The 26,033-nt window shown below is 35.3% G+C and overlaps 1 protein-coding gene across 15 annotated transcripts in view; it reads right to left on the reverse strand.

Moving 5' to 3' along the window:
• Positions 1-26,033, reverse strand: part of RALGAPA1 (Ral GTPase activating protein catalytic subunit alpha 1) — a 132,032-nt gene that overhangs the window by 21,029 nt on the left and 84,970 nt on the right. For all 15 annotated transcript variants that reach the window (XM_023927881.2, XM_086894106.1, XM_086894107.1 and 12 more), the window contains 3 exons: positions 24,878-25,033; positions 14,256-14,414; positions 12,213-12,340 (listed from right to left, as the gene is read on the reverse strand). In XM_023927881.2, coding sequence (XP_023783649.1) covers positions 12,213-12,340; positions 14,256-14,414; positions 24,878-25,033 — 443 coding nt within the window. The remainder of the gene's footprint in view (positions 1-12,212; positions 12,341-14,255; positions 14,415-24,877; positions 25,034-26,033) is intronic.

Below are 26,033 nucleotides of genomic sequence, written 5' to 3' on the forward strand. Positions count from 1 at the left end.
ATTATGAAATGAAAAATGTAACCACTCTTCACCAAGGTCCTTTACAGAAGGCTTATAAAAATATATAGAATTAAAATGCAACTGAACGGAACTTAAAATAAATTTTAATTTCAGTATATTCTTTAGAATATAAATTATATAAAAACTAATTATATATAAAAAGTTGGGGTTCTTTTTAAGACAATTGTATAAAAAACTATTTACTGAATTAATTCTAATTCTGTTCATCTATTTAGGCAGCAAAAATGACAAAAATTATGCTCAGACTTCTAGGAATTTCAAAATTAAGGGAAAAAATATCTGAATTAAGACTACTTATCAAATTCTTCAACTCTGTAGAACCCAGAAGTTATTTTATTTTAAGGACTTTAGCAAACAGGAACACCTTATGGAAGAATTTAAAAACCAACAAAGGTTCAAGTGAAAACCTGTATGATAAAAGATACTCCTTTGCACCAAAAAATCCCACTGCAAAAGTCTTTTCAGCACTTTTTCACCAAAGGCAACTGAACTATATATTAAGCTTAGACCCTGACAGAACACACTGCATGAGAGAAAAAATGAGTATCAGAAATTTTACAGTGGACAATTACTTAAGTACTATCTGTATCTAAATGTGCAGTAATCCAATTAAGTTTCTATTTAATATTATAATTATCAAGAACACAATATAGTGATTTTATTACCAGAGTAAGCAGCTACAAAGTACAGTAAACTGTCATTTTAGACAGTGTCAGAGTATCTATGATAAGCAGCACATTGGCTTAAACTAATGCACTATATGCCTCTAGGGAATGACAGGCTCAGAGACTGGGTTTTAACATCAGAATCTATCCATTAATCTTGACTTAAATATAATCTACTCTGCAGTAAGAGGAAGAATGGGCATTCAATGAATTATCTGTTTGAAATATAGCAGGAGCATACTAATACAAACATATAGCAGAAAGTATCAGTTTCTGTACCATTTATACTGTATTGTTGGTTCTACAAACCCTGAACTGCATTTTAGCACGAAGATAAAAAGTTGGATCAAATGGCTAGCAGGATGGGAAGGATGAATACCTCAGCACTATAACTTTGGCTGGGTGGTTAGAAGAATAATGATAGTACTTAAAAATACTGGACTCATCCATGTTTTAGTAACAGGCTATGGACATGAAAACAAAATAGCGATGAAAACAGTGCTGAAGCCCATATGCAGGCAGAATTCCCACTCCAACTTACAGGAGTGGATTTGTCTTACTAATGCATCCAAGATGAGAATCAATGAATCTATAAGGTATGTTGTGCTAATTGTTTTGAAGCCCATTAGAGCTGCCACTGCTTCAGGCTCTCTCTGCAGCGAGGGAGCGCCGCTCCTGCAGCCAGACGGAAGGGCGCACCTGGCTGCTGTGCGTTTGCAGGAGGCAGCAGGGGAGGCGCAGGGCCACCGGCCACACAGGACTGAGGTTTATTAAAGCTGTTGTACCAAACACACCAATGAAAGATGGTAAGGTGTGGGCTGAAGTGGTGACTGCAACAAATGTGGAACACTACAGGCCACAGGGGAACTGCAACCCCACAAACTAACTCCTGATGTTGGGAGAGGGTGTCATCCTCATTCTGACATCCAGCCTTACATCAATGTTAACTCAAGTAATTAAGGTTGATAGGTGTAAAGAATACAGAAGCAGAACTAGTTCTCTACTCTCTGGTATTAGTGTGAATTAAGCTTAAGCTCCCTGTTTTCATAAATTCAAGTATTTAAATCTCTACTTTAAATACCTTCTCTGCATATATAGACATATTAATTGATGAGAAAAACCGCAAATACCTTTTTCATGAAGAAATCACTCCAAACTGCAAAATCACACAAATAAAATTCTATTAATATTAAATACTGTCCAGTAAAAAGACTGCACATACAGGTATGTGTTCATTTGCCATTCCACAATACCAGCAACAAAGGAAACTTCTCTAATGAGAAATTCTGTCATTAATTCCAATCTGCACTTACAACTACCTTTTAAAATTTTTTAGTTGATGAGAATGTTTTCTCTTTACCTTGTGTTGCTGCAGTACCAGTAGCAGATAATCTACTTATAAGCCTCTTTGGAGAGCAGTAAAGTCAATTTTAAGAATGATTTTAAAATCTCAAAGCCAGGCTTCTGTGTAAATGAAGAAAACAAATATGAATTTTCAGTTATTTCCCTCTTTTTATATTTTGAACAGCAATTATCAAAGCAGCCCCTTCACCCTCCTCCCTAATGCTGTCAAGCTGTTGAGAGCAGTCTGCAGCACTACAATGGTGCTATTGTGAACAGAGCCTGGGCTTCCTTCCCACAGAGAGTTAAGTGGGCAGTTCCTGCTGCCCATGATTGGTGTCCAGTGAAACAATACTTAAGAGCCAGGTTTTATCAGTTCCACGCCAAAGAAGTGAAGCCAGGGAACCCAAGCCTTCATATCATGCTGAACCATATGCCAACCCTGCTGGCCCCTAAGGTTTATCACTAGGAATCAGGATCCATCATGTCCCCTGTGAAATTTCACTTCACATACCTTCTGTGAAATGCATGGCTTTGCTGAAAACTGACCTTTTTCCACAATTGGCATGAACAGATGGATGGTAACTATGGTTTAGCAAGCTGAAACTAAACCATTTCCTAATAGGATGCATTCTTCTGTGTTTGGGAGGAGAAGCATTCAGAAGGAGATAGATGTATTTGTGATCCACGGATTTATTCAGGTGCAGTTAATCGGCAATTAAACTATTTTCTCAATGTCTAGAAAGTATATTGAGATTAATTTGATTGGCCAGGCTATGATTAGGACTCACATCCTTCGGACTGCCATATGGTAACTCCAATTACTGTAACACTAACTTTTAATCCTTGCTTTATGTTAGCTTATTCCATTTTTCTACTCTGTGGCACATACAAAATAAACTATAATCTTTGTTGTTATAATTTTGACCCTGGTGAATATTTTTACATGAATATTTTTACATTCCATCTCCAGCTTGATATTTCCACATACTGCCAGGTATTATATACAAGCCCTTTTTCAGTAACTGAAATACAGACCTATAGGAGCACGAAGCCAACCAATGTGCTAGTTTATATTAATCTTTTTTTTTTTTTTTGGTACCTATGATATTCTAATCCCTCTGTTGTCACTGGAAAGCATGCCCCAACTGTTTTGATTACCGTATGCAGAATGATGCAGAAACAGTTTGCCAATATCTTACTCAACTCAAAAACATCACTCTATCTCACAACTGTTATGGTTTTGCCAGTTTTGGTTGTTATAAATAATCTCCCATATTTCCCACCAATTTAAATATCAAAATCAAACATATGGAATGCCACATACTTATTTTTATATATACATGTTTTTTCGTGTTTTAACATACAAACCTTGCAAGTTGTTTGCACATCCCTTATTTGTTATGAGGGTGAATTTATGGAAAGAAAAGGATTAAATCAATACACAATGCTGTTTTTTCCAAAATAAAGCCAGGGCTTAAATAATTTAAAAACATTTCTTTCTTTACATTTTAGAAATGTCAGGAAAAACTGTTTAATCTCCCAGACTTTTATTCACAGATTTCTGAGAGTTATCAAAGAAATCTGTATGAATTTTAACACCTTAAGGGGGCAAGAGTCTTAACATTTTAACAAAGGGCTTTTGTTACCCAAAATGTTTAATTAATTAATAAGGTTAAGTAGGTATTAACAAAAAACCTGTCACTTTGTGTTACACACAAGGCAATCAACTCTGTGTAACATTGGATTAGTTTATCTTTTTCTTTCCAGTTTAAGGACTCGTAGCCTTCTCCCTGCATTTTTTTTTTTTAAAAAAGAGATTTATAGACTTTAGAAATACATTTTATAATGAAAGATTCCACTACTTTCAGCTTACAACATACAAAACTTTCCTCCCTTAAAAATATGTTGTAACAAGAAAAAAATCTCTTCCCTCGAGGGATCTGTACTGACATATCCAGACTCAGAAGTTCTAGGAGGCTGATAAAGCAGGTCACTGCTTTTCAGGAAAGCTCACTGCCCTTCTTCTGTTCTAAACCACAATGCCACCAGCATAAGCCTATCCATATTTTTCTTAGAAATCAGTAGAACCAATATTTCTCCTTCAGATGGGCAAATTATATTTATGAAAGAATGTAGAAGTAAAAGAATCTAGAATATATTTTATCCAAACAGTACAAAAATATTTGACTCCCTCCCCTAAGTGTCTACAACACTCAGGTCTTTATAAATGCAATTAATAGTAGAAAACTACATGGCTACAGTCAATCAGTTTTGCTAACTTGATATTTTGTGTTTTTACCACTTTCAGGAAAGTCCCATGCATTTCATTAGGGAAGAGTAGCTAATAAATAAAGCTGTATTGTTGACTGAAACATGTAGATATCTTGTGATAACAACAGCATTACTGAACCCATGTGCTTAAACTGTATCCCTTTAACTCTACCCCTTTAATGTGTTTCAGGCCAGGCAGTTTCACCTTAATGCCTGCAAAGACCTTTCAGGAAAGGGAAATAAGGTGGTGATTTGAAACAGCCAACATGGCTGTCCTAAGGACAAACCACGCACAAATTTGGTGGCCTTCTACAACAGTGTTACAGCATTGGTACCTGAGGCAAGAGCAACTGGTGTCATCTACCTGGATCTGTGCAAAGCATCTGACACTGTCCAACATGATATTCTTGTCTCTAAATCTGAGAGACATGGTTTTGATGGATGGACCACTTGGTGGATCAGGAATTGTCTAGATGATCACACTCAAAGAGTTGTGATCAACAATACAATGTCATGCTTCAACTTACTCCTCACTTTAAAAACACATGAAAACTAAGTGAAATCTTGTGAAATTATGTTCACTACATGAAGACACAGCAAACACAGCAGCTTGGTACACACATCTGCAAGTATTTCTCCAGCAGTTATTTGAAGTGTCTACATGACAAACACTAAGGCAAGAGTTTAACAGCCTATCACAAAATGTTGGCTCAATCAGTTGTCTCTAGTGGCTAAAATCAAAGGCATTTAAAGTGATGCTTTGGAATTATTCATTGCAAAACAATCCCATTTTTTCAACAGGTAACTAATAAATGATGGCTGAGAGCCGGTTTGCACTACCTCTGAGGTCCAATTGGTGCTCAGGACACTGCCTACTTTTGCTCCCTGGTGTTGCATTTTAACTCTAATTGCATGATCAAGCCAATAAATTGGACTCAGGGGACAAAAAACCCTACAAAAGTACCTACCCTGACAAAACCAGAGGTTTCAAGAAAATGCACTTCAAACAGAACTGAGGCAAGATGAGACAAGCAAAGGAGAGGTATCAAGGCTTGAAAGATAGTCATTAATACTGACAGATTACTGTAATTCTGGCTGTCAAGGTGATCGATTTAAGCAGCATATGCCAATCAATACTCTTCTCATTTACTGAGCAGCATGAGATATATAGTTAGGCAAGATGTCCCTAAGACAGGATTTCAAACCATACTTAACGAACATAAATAGCACAATTTATGCTTTGGAATCTTAGCTCTTTTTTCATTTAGTGTTTGGTGGGGTTTTTTTGTTTTTTGTTTTTTTTAATTAGGTAAACTTCAACAAGATGTTATTCATACAGAAGTTATTTCAGATTATTCTATTACACCGCATTACCATTGTGACAATTCCTTTACATATGCTATTTTAAACTGCACTAATTTTCTGTATAACATTAAAACATTAATCTTGAACATGAACATTCTAAAATGTAGCAGTTATTTAAGTACTGTGCATTTTGATTTTTTTTGCATTAATGGTTTGTCGTTCTGAGCACTTTAGCCACTCATGGCCATACAAATAACTTGGTATTACATCTTTCTGGTATTTTCCCAGCCATTTTCCTTACAACAGCCTCTTTTTGTTCAAAAATACTTGTGAAATCACAGGAAAATATATTAATTTGATGTATTACTTCAGAGGGAAAATAGAGTAAATGTAAAAATATAGCTATTACAGTCATTGCATACCTACAAGGAGACACACACACAACTCTATAGAGATGTATAGAGATATAAGACTTTCTTCTTATATTTAGGTTTCTTATAATGTGCAGAGAAAATGCTACATGATTCCTTAAAACCAAAATACCTGAACGGTCCATTAAAACAATCACATACTTCTACATGTCTTGGAAATCTTCAGTTTTTCATGCTATATCATTGTATGCAGGCATTTAATTAATCAACCACATTTATAATTATTAAAATATCAAGTAAGTTGTCATCAGAACTAGGATCTGGGAGAACACCCAGAGCAATTCAAAGTACAGGAAAGACTGAGCAACATATTCTGTACCTTATGAGTCTTGCTTGAACTAGGAAAACATTTTTTACTGTTAAACAGTAAAACAGATTTCAGAAATAACTGTGTTTTTTTCTGGAAGAAACAGCAGGGGTCATGTGATGAACTCATCCATGTGTCTTACTTGAAATCGTATCAGAAAAGGCTACAACAGTAGACATCATGGATGGAATAAATATTCACTGAAATTCAGAAATTTTAAAATTATTTGTATAAAAGACAAAGTAGTTTCTAAAAAGTGATTTTTAATGTTGGTGTCTTCTCACCTGTGATGACAGAAAAAAAAAGAGTAACAGGTATATTAAAACCTTATTAAAATGTCCTGTACCAAAAATGTATTGCCAGAAATATAGCAAACTTTCCAGACTCTTGGCATATGGCAGATGAAAACATTTCTAAACCAGAAAATAGTAGAAGAGCAATCAAAATTTCATGCATTATTCCTTTCACTACACCAAAACTATGAGAGCAAGCAACTCTTAGGACTCTCCCATTTGATACACAGTTTTCATTGATGCAGTATCACTCTATTCAACTTTTTCCTTGGAAATGCTCATGCAGCTTAAAGGTAGAAAACTTCACGGAGAAAGGGAAACTGGCACTGCCAGAATCAGTGCTATCTAGTTTTAACTTCCAGATTTCTGTGCTAGTGAGAAATCTTCAACATCTCCACAAGTTAAAGTTTGAAAACTCAAATACAACAAATATTCTTAATTAAATGAAACAATTGTAGCCAGAAATCTGAAGAATATCCTTTGCTCACTGTATGACATTAATATAGAACACTTTCTTCACTTTTCCAGGACATGCAATTCTCTCGAGGCAGGAGATGGTCAAGCAAAAACAACAAACAGCAACACTACCAGTTCTAAAAAAACCTTTTCTTGTGGCAGTTGAGTATCAGCTTTTCCTGAGTGATCAGTTTCTAATATAGAGCAAACTTTTAACAAACCACTCATGGACATTAATTTATTCATAAATAAGTTACTACCTTGTCAGACACCATATGGGGTTAATACCTTTCCTTTTTCTAGAAGACAACTGTCAAAAGATTAGCTACAATACATCAAGTACCAACTGATTAGCCATAAAATATCAAGAAAGTTAGGAGGATGTCAAATCTTCAGTTTTGATAACAAAGATTAATTTATCCAGTCATTCAGATTAAGATTTACTCTATAACATTTCTTAGATGGAATAATTAAAGCAGCATTATTTTTTTGCTATTTAAATGAATTGGCTTCATGTGATGAAACAAAATCTCAAAAATAATTAACATATGAACTTTTTAAAGTTCTTGGCATGAGGTCAAATACTTTGCAGATTATTAGAAAGAAGTGAAAATTATGCTATGATGATTAAGGATAAAAAAGTCATGCATATTCCAGGTTTTCTAAAGTATCTATAAATTTCAGATTTAAAATATGATCAAGAGGATTTCTTACTGTGTGTTTAGCTTCTTACTGTGTGGCATCTGTAGCTTCTGTAGTACCTTAGCATCTGTAATAGGGGAATACTATGTAAGACAGAAAGTGTCTGAATTGCACTGTCTGAAGCACAGATAGTTTGGAAAAATTGTCACCATTCCTTAATTTATAAACTCCTTAATAATAATTGTCACTCCAGAATTTGTATACAATGAAAAAAGTGACAGTAATTCTTTCGCAATTGCAATTTCACTCCCACAAGGTTTCTAGCATTCGTCCTGCTTTGTTGCAATAATTGTAAAAAGCTGGATCACTGAAGGTGCCTACTATGTCAAAGGTGTACCTCTTGGCATCTGGCTGACATCTGCTATTTATTTGGGAAGTTCAAATAAGTTTTATATGAAGCCACAACTTCTATTGTTGCAAGTACTTGGTGTTGATCCATTTCCTACACATGGTTGATTCTGAACTCAGAATGTGACAAAGTGCTTGGTCTGAGACATGAGCCATGAATAAAACTCTTCATAGCAAGAATATCAATGCAATTTACTAAGTAAAAAGCATTTAACAATCCCTAAATATTTGTGTTATTCTACATCATAGTGAAAACAACTGTTCTTAACATTTAGTCCCATTATTACACTTGCATTTACAAGTGTTAGAAGATTTCCTAGCATATGTGCAGTTTGAGCATACTCAAGAGATAAGAATGCACTTCTTAAAACAATGGCAAACACAATGAGGAGAAGAAATGCATCAGCCCTGAGACAGAGAGGGGTTACTGTTGCTTCATTAGCAAGACAAATATTTTGTGTTTGTCACCCATTTCTATGTCCATATATGCCACTTGTTTCTATGTCCATATATGCCACTGAGGGGGTACTGATGTAAGAGAGCCGGGCCACCAAGAATTATTGGGGCACCAGAGAATCCTTGAAGGAGAAACAAAAGCAAATTCCACACACCTATGCAAAAATTCCACCCAAAATAGAAATATTCTCTTCACACAGCTGCAGCAATGAGTGTGTCAAGAATCAAATAAAACAGGATACCTGCCATGCATGACTAATGTTTGCTGATAAATTTAGTAAATTTTTAATCTTAGAACATGACAATATGGAAACAATTATATAGTATTCTGTGCAAAGAATAAAACCACAGAGCAGATGAAACCTTTAAAATCATGAACCAAATCAAATCTTTAAAGTGTTTTGCTATCTAAGTATCCTATCAGAAATGTCAAAGTAACATCAGGAAGAGGAAGGTGATTGACAGAATGTCAGTCTCAGAAAGCTACTTCAGACTGTACGACACATACTCAAAGTTGGAGAAGACTATAGAGGGAGATGACCAGAATTTCAGGTATCCATGCAACCATTATTATACCATTCACATGCTACCATTGCCACACTGTGATTAACAGACCAGCGCATTAAGGAAAAAGTTGCAATCAGGTTACGTGAAGAGGACTGAATATCCCTGCTGATTACAAATGACAGCTGATTTTTTCAGTCAGGTCTGCACTTAGAAAATGCACTGTCTCAGAGCGTAGATAAGCTCTCCTTGGAAGTAGGAGGGCCAAGCTCAATGCCAATTTTTTCCCATCCCATATACAAGCAAATGAACACAGTCTTAGTTTAATTAAGCGTTTACAGTGGTCCATCACCACAAGATCTACAATGTGATATTATAAACATTCTTCAAAAATGGATAAGCACAGGCCTACATATATGTCTTTAAATCTCTACTAGGTCAAAAAGTGCCCACCAAGTATGACACAGTACCAGAAAAACTACACACCTGCAGGCAGAGAGACATCCATACACTCATGCTGGCTTTGAAATTAACTATTTCTGCTGGTCTACTACTGTAAAAAGAAGGGCTAATACAGAAATGTAGTGCCTGACATAGTTTTGTTTGGCAAGTCTCATGTACTCTTGTGCCCTTGACATCCACATTCATGGATAACCATCATCCAAATTCCCAATAAACTAACACTGCTCAGTATTTTAGAGGTTCATAAATAAGTAAATAAAGATCAGTTTCAAGAACATCACTTCAGGATTCTCTCTCACTAACACTGTTATTGTCCTAAACTTGTGGAAATCCTTGATTATCAGCTTCAATTTCCCATTTTGTGTACTTTCTGAAAAATAGTGTTTTTTGTTTCCTTTTTCCTCCCTCTTCAAATGTACTGTTTTCACCACTCTGAGCCCTCTTTTTCTTTGCTCCAGCAATATTCCAACACAAGGAAAGGCCACCTTGATTAGTGAATCCTGTCTTCTGCAAGAGACATTAATTCTGGTAGTATCTCCAGAAGAGCTATTTAACCACGCCTACTCCCCACACCCTTTAGTCCACTACAAACTTAAAAGCCAGAAGTGAACTGCTGCAGCCATAGCTAAAATATCCCAGAGGAAAAAACCAGGAGACAATAAAGACAGTCCTTGACGTCTTCAACTCCCTGCTATCACAGGAACATAATTAGATTCAACTTTCAAATGTTTCTAGATAACAGACCATGTCCATGTTACAGGAAACATCCACCACTCTTAGCCATTCTTGTATGAGGGAAATTCCTTCTTGACCTCAAGTCTGGGTTGAACACCAAGAGCGTGTCCATGACATTTTTAATCAAGAGGTTTTTATACCACTGAGGCTTAGGCCAGACTCAGAAGTTTTGCATTTTTTGCTGTACTCCACAGACACAACTGACTCCATCAGAGCCTAATTCAAGCCAGGAAAGTTTGTAGAGATTTTTTTTCAAATTTCTTGCCAAGGAAACAGCTTTTAAAGAACTTCCCATAACCTCATTTTAATTTTTAGATTATTATACTGAACAGTAAATATAAGTAAATATAAGATTCTCCAAGCCAGATGGAAAAAGAATTCCACTCTTTAATATCAGTGCCCAGTCAGCTGGTACTTCATCAGCTTACTGAGTGATGACATGAAACCCACCAACCAATACTATCTAAAATCAAATACACATAACACTTTCCACTTATCAAACTAACCATACTAGAAGACTTAGCAGCATTTTAATGGAGGCCACGTTATGTCATAAATGACATGTGTGCTTTGATGCATATTAAAACATACAATTTGGAGAACTGAATTAAAAATGCAGTGCACAACTCTGTGGAACTGGTCAGTTCCTAGACATTGAGCTGGCAAGAATATGCAATATGAAACAGAAAACCATTCATATTCTGTGAAGTTTAAACATACAAAGTCTGTGGAGGTTTTTTTGGTACTGGAAGTTTCCTATTTCAAAGCAAATTGTTTTTCAATTGCTCATCGCTATACATCAATACAATGCTCTAAACTATCACTTTTGATAGCTGATGATGATGATGATGATACATTTTAAATTCTTTGACTAAGCTACTTGAGTAATGACAGAAAGATCGGACCTTTCCAAACATGAAAATACAATGAATCAACATGTGTCATCTACAGAAATGGCACAAACATCATGTAATGTGATCACATAAAACACATCCATCATTCATCTGTAAATCCATTTCATCATATCTAATCCAAAACTCTGCAAGTATTAACAGTCAGCCATGGAAAAAATAGTATTTTAGCAACAATCTATCACATGACAAGTACTAGTATTTACAGCTTGCTTAGAAATTAAGCACAGAATCCTTTTTGGATCAAAATTTAAACTTATTTTTCAGTTTATGAAATTCAAAATTTCTTGTTGATTTAATTAACAGGTTGATTTTAACTTATTGGTTTAACTAATAGAATTCAATTTAAAGTAAGGGAAGAGATATAAGTGACTGACTTACCTTGTGTTTTTTAATTTATGGTTGATAAATCTATTCTTCCAAGAACAACCCCTCCAAAACATACAATTTCAGTTTCAACAGCAACAACAGAAAAGTGACAGCCTTTTCTGAAACATTTACAAAGACACTAACATGATTTTGATATCAACTTTGTATTTTGAGCTGAATAACAAAATCTGTATGACAGAAGTTTATTAAACTTCTCACCTTGAAGGAAAACAGCATTCTTGGAACTAGAAAATAAAACTAAGTCACACTAATATTGGATAAATATCTTAGGAAAGAATAATTATTAACATCATAATATCGCTATTTTAAAAAAGACTACTCACAAAATGGTCATTAAAATAATTTTGTTAATGAGAAATGATAAGCCCATGCTACAAAACATTAGAAAGAGGCAATTTTTCTGCACTTAATCTATTCTTTATTTAATTAAAAAAGATGGTCTTCATTTGAATGCTCTTCTATGGGTTTAAGTTCCCTAAAGGTAAAATCACCATAAAAAAAATAAATATCCCTGTATTAATCTGAAAAAAAGAGAAAAACCCATGAATATCATATCTGTAGGACAGCAAGGGAATGTATATGCCTTAGAAACCATTTGAGTGAAAGGATACAAGTTTTGGTATAATGGAATTAATGATTTCAATGCACGACTTGCATTTATAGCTGTTGCACGAACCATAATAGGCAGAATTTTTCCATTCACAATAGCACCATCAAAGAGTGGACCAAAAAATGGAACCTGAATAAAAAATTAAGAAGTTCAACATAAAGCAAGACATGATCATAGCTATAACAATTAGCAATCAACATTAACAATAGAGCACTCAAATATATGTCTTTTTCCCTCCTCATTGCTAGATAATCAAACCAGTTATTGTGTTGCAAGTCAGACCTTTCCTCTTGTGGAAATATACAGCCATATAACTGCTTGATATCCTTGGCAACAGATAACACAGCATTTGAAAAAAATTAAGCAACTATTTGAATACTATGTCTCATCAAAAATAATTTCCAACATTTGCTGCAAAAATCCTAGGAACAGTCATGCATATGCTGTTTATGAGGTTGATAGGCTAGATGATAATCTTATAGATGGTAAGAAGCAAAAGAAATAATTACTCAAATTCTAAAATATTTTTATCGTGGCTCTAGTTATTAACATGTCTATAAGGACCAACCCACTGTGAAAGGGTTATACAGTTACTGTGAGTGTAGTGACCCCCATCTTCTATTTCCTTTTTTTTTTCTTCCTTTCTAAATTATCTGAACAAAAAGACTGTAAGCCCTTTACAGAAGAAATCTGCGGTGAAAGTTTTGGCTATCTGGAGCCTAACTGTGAAACTTTATTTGTGAGATCAGTAGAGAAACACTCAGTATTTAGTACAGCTAGGCCCCAAAAGGTGAACAGAACAGATAGATCTTATGTTTTGGCATTACATTTTTCTCTAATCAATCATCATTTTGCAATTAAAACAAAACTAAACAAACCAAGCACTCAATATTAAGTATCTTCATTTCCTGTACATGTGAATAAAGTTCTGAAGCTGCTGACATAAAGCAGAAGGGCAGCAAAATTTGTGCATCAGCACAGCAAAGGAAGCAGAGTGTACACTAAATATTCTTCCTGCTAAGTGGAAACAAATGCTGCAAAAGAATTTTAGATTTCTGTATTATTTTTGTCACTAGTCATTTACTGTAGTTTTGAGAATACTGAAATCTGATAGAAGGCACTTTTTTCACATACAAGGACCTCTTTTTGGACTAACAGCAACCCCCGTTTTCCATAATTTTTGCTTTCGTTCTTAATCTGCATGCTCCCAATAAGATAATGATTTGTAGCTAAAGTAGTAAAAGAAAGAACATACTTATTAGTTAAAAATATAAATAATCCAACAATAACAAAACAGATTATTTCATGCCTATCAATAGATAGAGGCAATCATCATAATGAGGTAATCCTATTGCTGTCATACCTCATTTATTAATTTGAGTGAATGTAGTAATAACTTTAATAAAGTATAGAAATGCATGGCAAGTGACATCACACACAGAAGTCAGGTAGTACAAAAACTCATGACTACTTTTACTCAGTCAGTTCGGTGTTCACAACCCTAAACCACTGTTTTAAGAACAGGGCAGCACTGACATTTGGGGAATAGTCCTTAAAAAGAATGTGTGTTCTTAATCCTAAGGGCTGAATGGTCTTACTTTACTGAATTCATCTCCAAATTCTTGTGTGGAGTTAAGAAGAAAGTAAAAAATAGGTTTGAGAGGAAAAAAAGGGACTATGACATGGATGGAGGAGGTTGGAATGGGCCATTATTCAACTACCTCGGTTATGTATCGAATTTGATAAAAAAGTTTGACAAGTTTACTGTAATATTTAAATTGTTATGTAAAATATTCTAGCTTTGTTTCCAGATTATGTTGTTAGCAGATATGCTTTACAGCATCAGGCCTTTGCAATTTCAAGTTACTTATTTTGCTATGCACTGTACTGAGCTCTTCCTTTTCCCTCCTAAAACCACTGCAACTGTCCATGCTTAAGATACCACTTTGTTAGATCAATCTATTATTCCAAAACCTCAGATTCTAAATAAAATTCAGTTCATGTTAAACACATGAAGTGAACACAAAAGAAAACAAATCCTTACCTCAGGCTTTTTCATGATCTGGATACTGAACATATGGTTTTTCATGGGATAGATAACTATAAGAACATCACCGAATTCTGTTGGAATTATTCCTCTTCTATAATCTCGAGTATGTTCTGACCAGACAATGTGTACTTCATCATTTCCTAAATGTCTTAGCTGGAAAATTAGGGATAAAACACCATCAGTTTGAATATTCTTAATTAATATTCTATAGCCATACAGTTATACTAAATGTACGTTATTAAAAGACAAACCCACTAAAAACACGTGAAGAAAAATGAGTAAAATAACCAAATTACACAACAGTTCTTTCACAATTTCAGTGTATTAGTTGACAGCACTGGTTTGTGCTATTTATTTTTACACATTGGTTTGTGCTATTTATTTTTACACATTGGTGTAAATTTCTATTTAAATTAACAGGTATGTGAAAATCTGTTTCCTACTGGATGCTAAAATTTTGTGGATATTATCTCAGGAATGCAGAGTGGTTCAACCTCATTTATTAAAATGTTTTCAAGATTGCCATCACTGATCAGCAGAAGATTACTAAATTTTGTATTTATATCTAAAGTATAAGAATGGAGATATTTTTAAAAGTTACATATCTGAGAAGATGAAGAAGCTCACCATTCTAGCCAAATTCCAAACTGCTTACTACAAACAAAAAGCTTTTAAAGGAGAATAGCTACTGCATTCTCCATAGCTCCCAGAATAACTAAGATAAATGCTCATTTTCTATGAAACCTGGACACCTTTGTAAAAATCACACTCTGCTCCCCTACAAACTATGAAATGGTTCTAGATCTTGCTTAGAATGGCCAAATGCGTTCCTCCAAATCCATCCTGTCCTCAGATATAATCATATAACCAGATTAAGGAATTCCTTGAACACTGGAATTACCTGCATTGAAGAACCAAAACACTCCTTCTGATAAACATTATCCTCTGGCAGCAAATGTTCACATCATGTAGCAAGGCTTTATGTATACTGATCAAATATATTCAAATTATTAAATGTGAGATTCCAGTAAGAGTTATTTCTGAAAATTCAAACTGGAATATCTTTTTTTATCCCCTAGTGCATCACCAGTTACTGACAATTGTCTTTGCCCCTGTTTTCAGCTTGTTTCCACAGCTTTAGGTAGATGGAAATTGTCAAACAACCACCTTGATGTTATTCAAAGGACTCCACTGTGAACTGCTGTTAACACATAACATACAGATACCACTCTCAGCACATACAAGAAGCTATTCTATACAAAAAAGCAACAGTTTGCCATAGCACTTTAAATGAAAGCAATACACATGCACAGTCTTCAGAGAAATTTAATTGCAATTATACAGTTATTTTACAGAACCTTCTGGAATTCTACCTTTGTCTTATCTGAAGGTGTACACCAGTTATCAGTAGCAGACTCAAAAAAACCCCAAACAAACAGAAAAGGAAGTTGTCTCGTCTCTGTTAGCTTTAAATTGCATCAGACTAAAGAACAGGGTTGTCTTTCTATTAATAAAAGGATTTTCTTCAGTGTTGGACTGGACAAAGCACAGGTGGCTTCAATCTCTTCTTTGATGCCCAACAAGTAATTTGTTTTATCTGGACAAGACCGTATACACACCTACTCTAAAACGGTTGTGGTGCCTTTGAAGCCAGCTGTTCTTCCCTCTTGTGTAGATGGCTGAATTATTTTGAACAACACTTACTTAGGGACACTTCTGCACCAACACTTAAACTCAATCCAGCAATAGAATTTGTTATACCAACATTCACTACACTGAGCTTTATTTTACTAGATTAGAATAAAGCCAGACAGCAACATGAAAGGCTGATGTGCAACAAACAGCAGCTGAAGGACCCTTAGATAACACTTAACAACAACAACGTCATAAAAGACAATTAATTGCAAAATTGACCCTCTCCTACCTAAGAATCATAAAATCATTTAAGCTGGAAAAGACCTCCAAGATCATCAAGATCATCTGTTAACCTAACACTGCCAAGTCCATCACTAAACCATGTCACTAAGCACCACATGTATATATCTTTTAAGTACCTTTAGGAATGACAACTCTACCACTTCCCTGGGTATCCTGTTCCAGTGTTCGTCAACTCCTTCTGTTAAGAAGCATTTCCTAACATCCAGTCAAAACTGCACCTAGTGTAACTAGGTAACTAGGAGGCAATTTCCTCATCCTGTTTCTTGCTACTTGGGAGAGGAGACTGACCTCTGCATCGCTACAACCTCCTTCCATGTAGTTGTAGAAAGCAATAAAGCCAGTAAGAGCAGTAAGAGAGTGACAAGAAGCACACTTAGTTTTTTTTTCTTTCCTGGCTATAGCTTGGAGGACTTGATAAGATAAACTCCAAAATACACAACAAAAAAACCCTCCAACCCCCCCAATCCCCAGAAACACAACTTCTCCTTCCTACCTTTTAGTTTTGCATCAAAACACTAATTAAAGAAACTTTGCACTTTGCAGCCTGCAAAACTCTGCACTTATGCAGCCCCATCCATTGATTTTCATCAGGGCAGAGTTCTATCCTTTAAGTTTACACAAGGCTCAGCTTCATTTCAGTCTCCTCTAGCATTGCTGTCTAATAAATCATTATCCTTGGCCTCCTCTCCTTTGGCCACAGTTAACCAACTTTACTCTTTAGGCATGAGATAATTTTTAAAACGGATCACAAACATAATCTGAGGGGGCAAATATATGCCAGGTTTTTGTTTTAAATTCAGTTCATTTCTTTATACTGGTCTCAAACATAGCCCAAGAAAACAACTTGTTGGCACCTTTTTTTGAAGTGTGACAGGAGTGGAAAGCAGGGTTGTCACATCTTAAACTGGCTATATCACCAGAGAAGTCAGTGAGGAATTGCACCTCAGATTAAAAAAAAAATAAAAAAATTCCCATTTTGCTTCCTTAGTGAAGTGACAGTCAAACTAGCTGTTGAAATATGACAATGCTAAGGTATCAGGGACTGACAGGCTCACACTTAGAAACAAGTGAAAAGCTCATGGAGAATGAGGCTGCCCAGCCAAAGAGAAAGCATGAAGCAAATCAGTTTGGACATGAAGTGTTGTGGAATGTAAAAAACCCACATGATCCTAGATTGAGGGATGGCCATCTGGACACTGAGTGAACTCATTGAACCAACTGCCAAAAAGCAGAACTGGGGCTGATACACCATCACTGCACTGCACCATTCATCAATACTGAACTATTTACTAAAAGAATTTTTCCTCCTTTACTTGCCATCTTTGGACTCAGAGACAATAAACCCTGTTAGACTGTTAGAAGCAAGTGATGCTGACAGTGTACATGCCAAATAAATAGCTTTAAAATTCAAAACATATAAAGAGTTTAGATATTGCAGCTTCTTGAGGGCATCATTGCCTCTGAATTTCATTTATCAAAGGTTGCCCCTGTGTACCTGTTACTGATACCTGCAGTTAATTAGATAGGATCTGAGTTCTTGCACTTTTGTCAAAGCTACCCAGATGGAGCAGCACTACTGATGCATGCTTTCACATGGGATAAAAATTTTGCTGTGATAAAAGTGTACTGTGTGGTAATTTCAGCAGGATTTCTGACAAGGGACACATATTTTTGGATGCCAAGTGTACTGAAGCCATCAGCAATTTTTCTTTCCAATTTCAAAGTTTGCTTAATACTCATATATATGTGTGAGAATACATTCCAGGCTAAAAGCAGAAACTTTTTCAGAGGAAAAGGAAAATTAATCAGATTATTTCAGAGTTCCAAGTCTTGTCAAATGTATTTCACCTCATGATTACTATCAAGAATGATCTGACAATGACCCAGTTTGAGTGAAATGCAGAATGGTATCTCTGTGACATGTAATGGATTAAGAGTTAAAATCAGAGGATGCAAGTAGGTGGATAATGGTATAAAGTATGAATAGTGGTATATAACTAAAAGAGAAGTACTGAGGATCAAAACCTTGTTTCTATTACAGGTGGTCAGATGACTGACAAAAATAAAAGAGAAGAAAACAAAGTTGCATGTCACTGACTTTATGTCTGGAGAGTAACTAAGTTCTGGGTAAGCAATTCTGTTCTTTTTTCAAGTTAAGATCAGAAGAAGATCAGACAATGCTAACACAGTGCTCCTTACTGCTTCTTACAGATGAAATGTCCTTACAAATGCTTCTTACAAATGAGATATCTTCACCTTGGTCAGCAAGAAAAACTTCTGAAAAAGTGCAAATGGTGGTAATTTGACTCATCAACAACACTTGATTCATGGAAGAGATCTTACACCTGAAATTGACTTGAAAAGCTTTCCTGGCTTATTTCATCTGCTAGGTTTTACATAAACAGTTTAGAAAGAAGAATTTCAGTTTTCTTCTCAATTTCTCATTTGAGGACCTTGAAATTCAGCAGTGCTAAACAACCAAGATCTCTTGCAAGCACAGCATACATTCTGAGAATCCATCATTCACTGTAATTATTACACCACAGGAGAACCAGCACTCATCCTCTTTCAACTTTAATCTGGATTCTTTATTTCTTTGTATTGAATTGGAAGCATCCCAGAATTCAGTGCCCAGGACAGACGTAGGAGAAAGAAACTGAGCTTCAACTACCACTGCTCATTGAAACCTTAAGGACAGACAAAAACATGATTTCCCAAAAAGGTGTGGTGCCAGTGTTATCTACCAGAATGGGATTTGGTGCACACAGAATGGATAGTTGTCATGACTGAATTCTGTGTTAATGGTTATTCAAAACTCACCACCAATTGTCTTCACACTTATTTCCTGAGCTTGTTTTCCTATATTTACAACTTCTTATGTGTATACATCACAGTAAGCCTAACAAAGTGCAAATCACTACCAGAGACATAATATAAATAATAAGACAATAATATAAATAATAAAATGCCCTAAAATAACATTATACTTTGAGCAACTGGTGATACACTGGAAACACCTAGAACTATAGCTTACACACCAGTATTCTAACAGTCTAAATGCAGATCAAACTGCCCTAGAGAGTTCATTATCTAAACATAAGACATGACACAAAATGGAGATGGAAAAATGCAAAGAAGGTATTTTACAAATGTAAAAAGGTGTTAAAGATTAGAAAAATGTTGTTTATATCAGCATTCTTGCAGAATGAAAGTGTCAAGACCAGAGAAAGGAAGATTCAGCAATCAAAATAACAGTTTACAATATAGAGAATAAATTTTAACTGCGTGTACAGAAAGGCTATGTTGGAAGAAGTGTTAGGTGGGAAAAAGAAGAGTTGTAAGCATAGGATGAATGTAAGAATCCAGAAAGTGGACCAAATTAAAGATGATTTCAGGCTATGGGCACAAGTGACAGGCACAATGGTCATGTTATCTGTGGTGATCTGGAAAGGTGGCAATGAGAAAGAGATTAAGAGCTCTGTTTTAGCCATTTTAAACCTGAGCTGTCGGGAAGACAGCCCCGAGGAGATAAAAGAGACAAACAGGGTTTTTTAGGCTTGCTTTGAAACTCTACTCCATTAGAACAAATATATAAAAATGACCGACTGGTAGGTTACCTGAAATTTCAAATTTAACTCAAAATACTTTAAAATATTCTTACTCTATAACCATCATCATGTGTCAGCTCTCCTAATACATTTATGTTAACTGAATACAAAAGAAACGTGAAATAAATATAACCAGGAGGGATGATCAAATCTAATTTTGATACATTAGTGTCATATGCTGTACATGTTACAATAGCAGCCAGACTTTAAACTAAGCTGCAGGCTATACTGAAATTTCCAAATGGCAGATTGTTCTAAGTGATACCAAGTATAATTGAAGTAATAAACGATAGTAAAAGCAAAGCACACTGTCAGGAAGAATTTAAGTATTTACTTTTTAAAATTAAATGAGTTAGGTTTGGAAAAGCAAGACAAGTGAAATAATGCAGGGCTCAATTTACAGAAAATTCCTTTTATTTATCTGTTACATTAACCCTTGAACTCTTGCCAAAATTACTGTAATTTCTAATACCCACTTACCTAAAGGAGGGAGAAAAAAAAGCTATTATATTTTCTTCTGATGGAACAGCTAGCCTCAACTTTTTTCTTCTTCAAAAATGGAAGTGTTTATTACAAAAAGAACAAAAGGAGCAGAGATATGAAGTAATGGCTTTATGCAGCTACTTTTGTCCATTTAATGTTAACAGCACTGCTGTCTACAGTGCACAAATCTCCTAGATTAATCTTTCACAAAATTTTGTCTCAATAACTATGGTGTGTTTGGGGTTTTTGTTTGTTTGGTTTGGTTTTTCAGCAATATGTGTATCTAACTGTAACTCAAAAAAATTATGTACTAACAATTCACATCTATAAACCTTCAAGTTCCCAATACATGTTAGCAATACAATAAAAAAACCACACATACTGGGAGCTGGTTAGGATCATGTCATGCACAACTTAGAATCATGTCATACACCAAAAGCTCAAGATGAATTAGTATTCTAATAATAAACAACATTACTACTTTTTATTTATATACTGTGTGTATAAAATTCTCACAATGCCTTCACTCTTTTAGGAAGTTCCTCTTAAGGAAGGAGGAACTAAACAGGTGACAGCTCATTTATGTGCCTCTATTAACCTTTTTCATTCTGAGAACTGAGTCTTCACGTTATTTAGCCCTCATACTCTCTGCAAGCTTATTCTTGCAAGGTTAATGTAAATACTTTTTACTCTAACCTTTAATTGCAAGAAAACCAGAATGGATTGCATTATCAGCATTAAATCTTTAATTTTCTATTTGCAAATTAAATATTTTATGTATGTATTTCAATCTTAAGTTCCTTTACACAATCCGAAGTTTTTCATTGGTTCTTGAATTCATGTCTTTTTTTGCTCTTGTTCATATCTTCAGAAACAAATCCTTCAGAGGTATCAAGACACCTAAAAGTTTAATTTACTACTATCTAAGACTGATGGAAAATCGGTTTTAAAATGGCTTAGCCCCTGAAACAGAATCTTGCTTTTACAGTGGCTCAAGTGGCAGGAAGAAGTTTTGTTTTAATTTAATTTAATTTCCATTTATAAGATGAACCTATCATGTACCTCTAGGCACATTTACAATATAAAAAACAGCAGCCATTTGAAGCCAACTACTGCAAGTTTGCTTGTTTTTCTTCCATTGAATAAAACAGATAAAAAATCACATAAAAGACCTGTAGAGAAGCTCAAATCTCAACTGTTCTCTGAAGGTCACGAACAGTACATGCACTCATAACAATTAGAACTGTTAGCACTCTTACGGCTCTCAAATAATTTTGATAGTGTGTGTGAGCTGATTTCATAAAACACAGTCCTTTTGTTGATATGTTCAGTCCGAGCAGCATGAGTAGTTGCAGAAACAGTAAATAAATTAAGACTGTTTTCCTACTCATGTCTCCTGATAGCACCTGCTGGTTTATCCCAAGATGTAAACTTCAGCTGATGTTTCCCTCAAGTTTAGGATGAGTTTCTTAACATCTCTCTTTGTTGCTGGATCCTTGATATCTAATGCTTCTTCCCATGAAGTCTTTACTTGCTGAGTAGGAGCACTAAAAGTCTCACCTAGTCTATCTCCTTCTCTCAGGGTACCATCATTAAACATACATAAAATGAACAGCTTTTAAACATGTCTCTATTAGATTTGATTGAAACTAATCAAAAGGGCCAAAAACTGTGAGGGAAGGGAGGAGACAGAGAGAGGCTCACAAGCCTCTGTTCTTGGGAAAATGTGCTTAAAAAGAACAAAATCAACACACTGAGAAAATAAAGCCACAGAGAAATAAAATAGCTTGATTAAACAGTCAACCAGTAGCCAAGCCAAAAACATAATCTCAATCCATTGATACACTTTACATATCCATAGAGACCTCAAATATTCCAAATTTCTGATGAGTGAGACTCTTTGTAAAGCAGGAGAGAAACAGGCCTGGGGCAATCTGGAACTGTTAAGAAGCCCAGCTGACACAACTTTCACAAGCTGAGTCACAGGAAGCCTGGACCAGCACTAAGACTCACCTGGCAAGAAAAGCTGTATGTAGATGCAGGGTGTTCTGTGGTGGTGAATCCTTCCCTACCCCCTTGGACTGCATTATCATCTTAGAAATGCTCGTTAGGCCTTGGCCTTGACAAACAGCACCTGGGCTAAGCTCATGCTGAGTGCATCAGAAACACTGTCTGGTCCCAGGAACTTGGGCTATCTAATGAGCGCCTGTTTTTTAATGAACAGCCTGGAAACTTGTTTTTCTTGCATGAGTAACAATCCAAGTGGAACTGGTTATCAAAGTTGTGATCAAACTTTCTTTGAAAGTTACCAACCCAAAATGTGGACAGAATGGAAAATTACTATGACTAAATTGAACTCTCTTGCAGTCCTACAAACAGTGGTTGGAAGTGAGACCCTTTGAGTGCTCCTGGACCACCAGTCAGCTGCAGGCTGCCATCTCCCTCTGAGTGGGACAGCACTGAGCTCCCTCTCAGAGGCAGCAAACACTCAAGTTTTCTGTACTCAGAGGATTGCTGTCAAATGCCACCAATGGAGCCTGGGCTGATACTCCTGCTGCTCAAGGATCAACCCCTTCACTTGTTGAGAAGATGCAAAGGCATCTGACATGAGTAGTTCACTGAACTCCAGGATAATTTTTTACAGGTATATACCTTGTACATACTCCTTTAGATCTGTGTGCATGCAAGTGTAAATGTGCTATAGCAACTGTACTATGAACTTTGCTCTCAGATTAAGTACTTTAGATTTGTAAGTAAATTAGGTCTGTAAGTGAGTTACTGCTGTGCTGTAATAAATTCTATATAACCTTTTGTTACATTGTTTAAATTAAGCTATTGATGTTAAGTGCTGTTAAGTTTACATGCGGCTAAAAGCTTTAAGCTTTAGCTGTTGTTCAAGTCTGGGGCTAAGTTTGGCAAGGGGGTCCACTCTGAACCTTGTGACTGATTGGGAGGATCTTCCTCATTGCTTTTTATCCTTACCCTTTCCCATCCTTACCCTTTTTCATCCCCAGTCTCCACACAGATCATACTTGGTTGATTTCAGTTTTCAACTGATTGATTTTACATTTTAGTCTGACTCTTCTCTGTGTGCTTTAAGCATCCAGTAGGCAGTACCTTGCAAATGAACTGTGTCACACTTCTATTTGAATATTAACCCTACTTTTGCCAATGCCTTTGCTGGTCATTCCTTGAGCTACCTAAAACATTCATTCATGATGCGCCTCTGGAAACAGACATGAAATCTTGCCTCTACGTTCTGCTGAAGCCCATAGCACTTTCAAATTATTTACTATTAATTATTTTTCCCTGTGACCCATCTTCTCCCCCTTTTCAACACTTTGTAATGATCTAATTCAAACAGACTATAAACAAACATTGTAAGCTTAATTACAAGCTGTGTTTTATAAAATCAGATTTTTGTTTTAAAAATAAAGAAGACAGTCAACTTAAAAAGACACCCCCCCATTGTCTTATACTAAAACAGTAGCAAGAATCTGATTTTAAAATGAGTTATTTTGCTATTAGCCACTTCTATAAATCATTTAACAACCTTAGTATTACCCTGACTCTACTTCAGGAAATAAAGAACAGAAAGGATGCAGCATCTCAGGCACACAAGCAAAAGCATTTTTAATTAAAAAACCCTACACCAACCAAGACAACCTGAGATGGAACAGTGAGAAGTTAAAATTCATAGTCAGTCTATAATAAGAACAATAATATTTTTTCTTCAAGTTGAACACAAAGAAAAAGAAGTCATTAATAATTGAAGCTTGCCAGAGGCATGGCTATTTCTCTCTTTACTAACTGTCTACCATCTAATTTAATTACAAGTATTAAAGTCCATGCTGAGGTCAACCAGCTTCAGTTCCTCCAATATTACACTTCAACCAGTGCTCATTAACGTGTCTAGTGAATGGATTAGCACATCTGAAGATGTATGTATGCAGGATGGGGGGACAGTCTGAGGATAGCTAATTGTTCATTTATAATAGGACACAGACTGTAACTTATTATCACTAATGTGGAATTTATTAAATTCTAAAGAAAAAAATACCAATACAAAAAACCATTTTTTTTTCTTAATGTAGCTATAAGAGATCATATCACTGTTGAGAATCTGTGCCTCCTCCAGGACAAAACACCTGATATACAATAAACATGTCTTCATGTTTTAACCTTTTTTCTTTTTAAAGGGAAAATTATGCTAATAACCTGCAGATGACCCTTAGGTAAATAAGAAGTCATCTCAGAAAGTACTCATCACATATTTCTTAATTGGCATCTAAGGTTTCAAAAGTACTAAGATATCATTCAGATGTAATACTTTTTCTTCTACACCAACCATTACTCTCCTGCACTTTTCCCCACTTTACATATGATCTTGTCAACAATTACAATGATGGTAAAAATCACCAGTATGGTAAAATTAGAAATTGACAGAGAATATACCAACTTAGCAGGTAAAGATATTTTATGGTGTTTTATTGTTGTGTTGTTTTTTTTTTTAAATTACTGGATTTTCTTTGACTAATATCTCTAGGTTTATTACCAAGAGAATACTGTTTATTCAGAGACACCTACCTTTTTTGTTAAAGAGTCATCTGAATCAGAAGGCATTCTTGTTGACACATGGAACATTACTTCCACTGTTGAGGTAGCAAAATATGGAGTGGTCAATCCAGTGCTTTTGTTTTTTTGCAGTCCTCCCATAAAGCCACAATGGTTTGTGAGATTTACCTAGAAATAAAGACCAGGAAACTTTACCAGAAAAAATTATCAGGTAATAATACACTCTTTATACTTTAAAATGCACTTTCAACTGAACTTCAGAAGTGAAGATCATTTTCCCAACAGTATAGTTACACTCTATTTCTAATAGAGTTCAGATTTTCTTACTGCACTGGAAATCAACTGCAGTGCACTAGCATCCTATATTCCATGGTCACCACAGAAACTACTGGAAAGATGAGATTAGAAGAAAGGAAAGACTGTGTAAATAATATTTACTGCATTATTTCCTGATCATTTGACTGAAGTCACTTACATGTACTTTCTGAATTTTTTAAAATTCTCTGATACATCAGTACCTTGACCTGATCTCTGGAAAAACACTGTGTAACAGCAAGGGAATTTATTACCTTACACACATTTTTTAAAGAAATTTTCATTCTGTGAATATAAAAAAAAATTCACAGGAAACTAACTGATAATTTTAAAATAAATTTTTAAGTCTTCAATCAATGGGAAATACACAGACACTGCAGTAAGTAAGCATGCTTAATACGCTGTTTCACCTTTAAAACAGTGACTACAAAAAGTTGTTTTATGGATGTGAAACACATTTAGTCTCTGCCCACACGGGATATATTTGTTTTCTTGATATTAAAGGATGCAGAATTTAATGTTAAAATATTTAAATATTAGTTGTCTCATTATGGAATATTAATCCAAATTGGCAATTCTTTAAACTAGCTAATACTGCCTAAGAGAATTAAACCACTAAAGAAGGATATCTTATGGTACTAGTGTTGGGTTTTTTTCCTCCTGAATATGGGAAATAAACATCTATGTTCATGAAAATCAGCACACTTGTAGCTGTTTTCCTCTGTTCCTGTGTGGAAGTCAGAGTTATTATCCAGACAGTTAATCTGGTAGTGTCCTTTTGTACCTAAGGAGTAAAGAAACACAATGAACAAGATAGACACTCATGTGGACACTCCTAATGAGCACAAGTTGC

Source organism: Cyanistes caeruleus, chromosome 6 (genome assembly GCF_971803275.1).
Source record: "Cyanistes caeruleus chromosome 6, bCyaCae1.hap1.1, whole genome shotgun sequence".
NCBI lineage: Eukaryota > Metazoa > Chordata > Aves > Passeriformes > Paridae > Cyanistes > Cyanistes caeruleus.